This window comes from Lolium rigidum, chromosome 4, assembly GCF_022539505.1.
Source record: "Lolium rigidum isolate FL_2022 chromosome 4, APGP_CSIRO_Lrig_0.1, whole genome shotgun sequence".
Lineage (NCBI taxonomy): Eukaryota > Viridiplantae > Streptophyta > Magnoliopsida > Poales > Poaceae > Lolium > Lolium rigidum.
Window position 1 is genome coordinate 134,336,897 of NC_061511.1, and position 3,665 is coordinate 134,340,561.

A 3,665-nucleotide genomic window follows, 5' to 3' on the forward strand; every position below is an offset into this window, starting at 1 on the left:
TCACCACCAAGACGCCTGACCAGCACCTCCGCTCCAACTCGCCGCCGCTTGACACCGCCCCCGCGCGCCGCCCAGCTTATCGTCCCGCCCCACGCGAGGAAGGCCCGATGGGGCTTGCCAACACATGTCTGCCTCCCTTTGACGGTCGGGCGCCACCACCACCGCCAGCCTCGGCGGGGGCAGAGGCTAGGAGGGCCGGGACGGGGCAGGTTCGCTTGATCTAGGGTTTTGACCTCCAGGGTCGCCCGCGCGTGCGACCTTGGGGGAGATTTTTTTGGCGTCTCCCGCAACACTAAATTATTGTAAACCTTTTAAGATCAACATGAGGGGAGGAGGTTCAAGAATTCAAGAAAATGGATCTCATCTCCTTGAATGAATGGATGAATAAAGAACAGAAGTGGTTAGAGGAGGAAGAAGGGCAATTGCAACTTTCACGATGACAAATAAAAAGGAAGAAGATTGATCTCCACCTGTGCTGGCATGCCGGCAGCAAAGCGTGGCCTTAAACCTTTCAACATAACCAGCAGCATGACGCTTAAATTTGAAGATTCCAGCGGTTCACTTGCACGCCCTCCTCACGTTAATGAATTCTTGTTCTTGACTTACCAGACCACTCACAAAATGTTCATGGGTCAGATGTTCAGAGAGAGAAATACGGTGATTATTTGAAGTCTATTGACACCACACATCATACATGTAATATATGATACATTCACCGCAAAACCAGACCATATGCATATACTTCTGTAGTATATCTTGAAGCAAGATAAACACAAGCATACAACAAGGATTAAACACTCACACAAATTTCACATATACTCATGATCACGTCTTTATTCTTCTCCCAGACTCCACCAGCAAAGAAATAAACAACAACCTCCGACGAATCACGGTCACCTTTCTCATCTTGGCTGAATCAGGCGTACTCGGCAGGGTTGGCAACGAGGTAGGTCTCGACTATCTTCATCAGGGTAAGGTAGCCCCCGATGAGCTCGGCCTGTTCCTCCGCGCTCAGCGCCCCGCCGCCATCGAGCCTCTCATACTCCACCTTGAACTTTGCCACGCATGCGCCTTCCCCGGCCGGCTCGAACTTTACCTCGGTCACCTGCGACTTGAGCTGGCCGCTCACCTTGCTGCCCTCCAGCACCTCATTCCTTAGCACCAGCGTCGCGTCGTCGCGCACCAACACGCGGCTCTTGACCACGCTGCCGCCTGCACCTGGCGCCGCCGCTGCCGCTGCGCTGAGCGTCAGGGTGGTGACGCTGCCTGGGCCGCCGTCGCCCTCCACGTCCACGGAGTCGAAGATGCCCGTGCTGGTCTTAACCAAGGCATCACCGGAGCAGGACACCTTCCACATCCGGTCTGCGGACACCGCCAGGGCACAATCCTCGGTGATCACGCAGCCAGCGACCATCCTGTCGGTTCGTCAATGGACACTAAGTCACTAATCGATGTTGGCAAGTTCTTGCAGACTGGTGATGGCTGATGAGTGTGTGTGTTTTTCAAAGAAGGGATTATGTACATTTATTTATAGGTGCAAGAGGACGGATGAAGCCAATCCTTAACATTTTTTTTTGAAACGGGCAAAAAAGCTTTTGCCTTATATTGATATAGGAGAAGCAAACAGGGGAATGGCAAGAGCCATGAAAAAAACAAAAAAGGAAAACGGGGGAGAGAGCCTCCCCCGTCGCAGCACCGGCAAGGATCCAATCCTTCCCCTCTTCTCTGATCCTGTGCATGACCACCGATGGCAAGGAGGACTTATTGTTGAAGACCCGCTCGTTCCTCTCTTTCCAGATCTCCCAGGCGATGAGCATAATAGCTGAGCGTAGGCCTTTTGGGGAGGAGGTGGTGGTCTTCGACACAGCCAACCAATAATCCAGGACTTTCGACCTTCCTTCGCCAAGGCTACTGAGGAGGTCTGGACAAGAGAGCCAAGAAGCCGCAGCCGTCCAAATGCGCCTGGAGAAGCGGCATTCAAAGAGAATGTGTCGAGCTGTCTCCGGGGAAGTGCGGCAGAGCTGACATGTAGGTTGATGTGGCCACCCGCGTTTGGCCAAGCGGTCAGCGGTCCAAAGACGATTTTGCACTGCGAGCCAGGAAAAAAAGCGGCACTTAGGAGGGGCCCAGGTCTTCCAAACGATGTGCCCGAACTGGCATGGCAGGGAGGCAAGGAACTGGACCTTGTAGGCGGAGCTGGCGGAGTAGCACCCGTTAGGGGTCAAAGTCCAAACAATGGAGTCCTCCGTGTCTGGGATAAGTTGGACATCTGCCAGGCGTTCCCAGAGGCGGACATATTCGCCAAGGTGATCGACAGTGAAATCATCAACCGCAATGTCCGAGACCCAGTTGGAACCAGCAAGGGCATCTTGGACAGTTCGATTTTTCCTCTTGGACGCCTTGAAGATAAGGGGGGCCAGGTCTTTAGGAGGGGCGCCGTGAAGCCAAGAAGAAGACCAGAAAGAGGCCTTAGCACCATTTCCGATGGTGACACGGGTAGCCGCGTTGAAAAGGTCCAGGTCGGAAGCATCGTTGGGGGTTTCGGAACCCACCCAAGGTTTTTCAGGAGCCGTCCACTCAAACCATAACCACCGAAGCCTAAGGGCTCGGGAAAACTTCTCCATGTCTAAAACCCCCAAACCGCCGAGATCCTTGGGGCGACAAACCTTCTGCCAGTTGACTTTGCACTTTCCTCCACTCACAACCTCCTTACATGCCCAGAGCATGCCACGACTGATCTTAGAAAAGGCCTTGAGGATGCCTTTGTCAGCCTTTAAAGCCGTCAGTAAGAAGATCGGCATAGAAGAAAGCACAGATTTAACAAGAGCCGTGCAACCAGCGCGATTGAGGAATTTCCCCTTCCAAGGGTTTAGGCGAGACACCGCCTTGTCGATGTACGGTTGAAGGTCCACCCGCCTAAGTCTTCCGAGGGAGAGGGGCAGCCCGAGATATTTAATGGGAAAGGGGACCGTAGCAGCTGGGAAGTCCGTAAGAATCTCCTCCAGGTTTATGTTGTCGCATTGGATGGGGGCAATGGAACTCTTGGACACATTGGTAACGAGGCCAGAGACTTGCCCAAAACTTTGCAGAATGTTCGCCAGTCCTTCGACATCATGTTTAGTGGGTGAGAGGAAGATGACGGCATCATCCGCATAAAACGAGACCCTGGGGCCCTGTATACCGCCAGGCATAGCAGAGAGCAGGCCCGATTCCGTCGCCTTTTCTAGCAGCCTCTGAAGTGGGTCAATGGCGATGTCAAAGAGGAGGGGCGAGAGAGGGTCGCCCTGACGAAGGCCACGACCATGAAGGATGTCTTTCCCGGGGATTCCGTTGAGGATAATCCTAGAGGAGGCCGTGGAGAAAAGGGTCACTAGAAGGGCCCTCCATCTCTGAGGAAAACCAAGGCGTTGCAACAGATCCAACATATAGTCCCAGCGAACCGTGTCGAAAGCCTTGGCAATGTCCAGCTTGATGAGGAGGGACGGTGTTTTGGTGCGGTGTAAGCGACGGGCAGTGTTCCTGACATACAAGAAATTGTCATGGATAGTTCTCGTCTTGATGAAAGCGCTCTGACTTCGAGAAACAATGTCGTTCATCTTTGGGCTAAGCCGCCGAGCCATGGCTTTAGCAACTATCTTCGGGACCACGTGGATGAGACTGATGGG

The 3,665-nt window shown here is 53.5% G+C and overlaps 1 protein-coding gene across 1 annotated transcript; it reads right to left on the bottom strand.

Moving 5' to 3' along the window:
* Positions 1 to 661: 661 nt before the first annotated feature.
* On the bottom strand, positions 662 to 1,486 carry LOC124649852 (pathogenesis-related protein STH-21-like). Its single transcript, XM_047189414.1, has one exon. The coding sequence runs from the start codon at positions 1,412 to 1,414 to the stop codon at positions 917 to 919; it is 498 nt and encodes a 165-aa protein (XP_047045370.1). The 5' UTR covers positions 1,415 to 1,486; the 3' UTR covers positions 662 to 916.
* Positions 1,487 to 3,665: the final 2,179 nt, after the last annotated feature.

Bases quoted from the DNA above. Each gene is read 5' to 3' on its own strand.
- LOC124649852 (XM_047189414.1), bottom strand. From the start codon at position 1,414: ATGGTCGCTGGCTGCGTGATCACCGAGGATTGTGCCCTGGCGGTGTCC.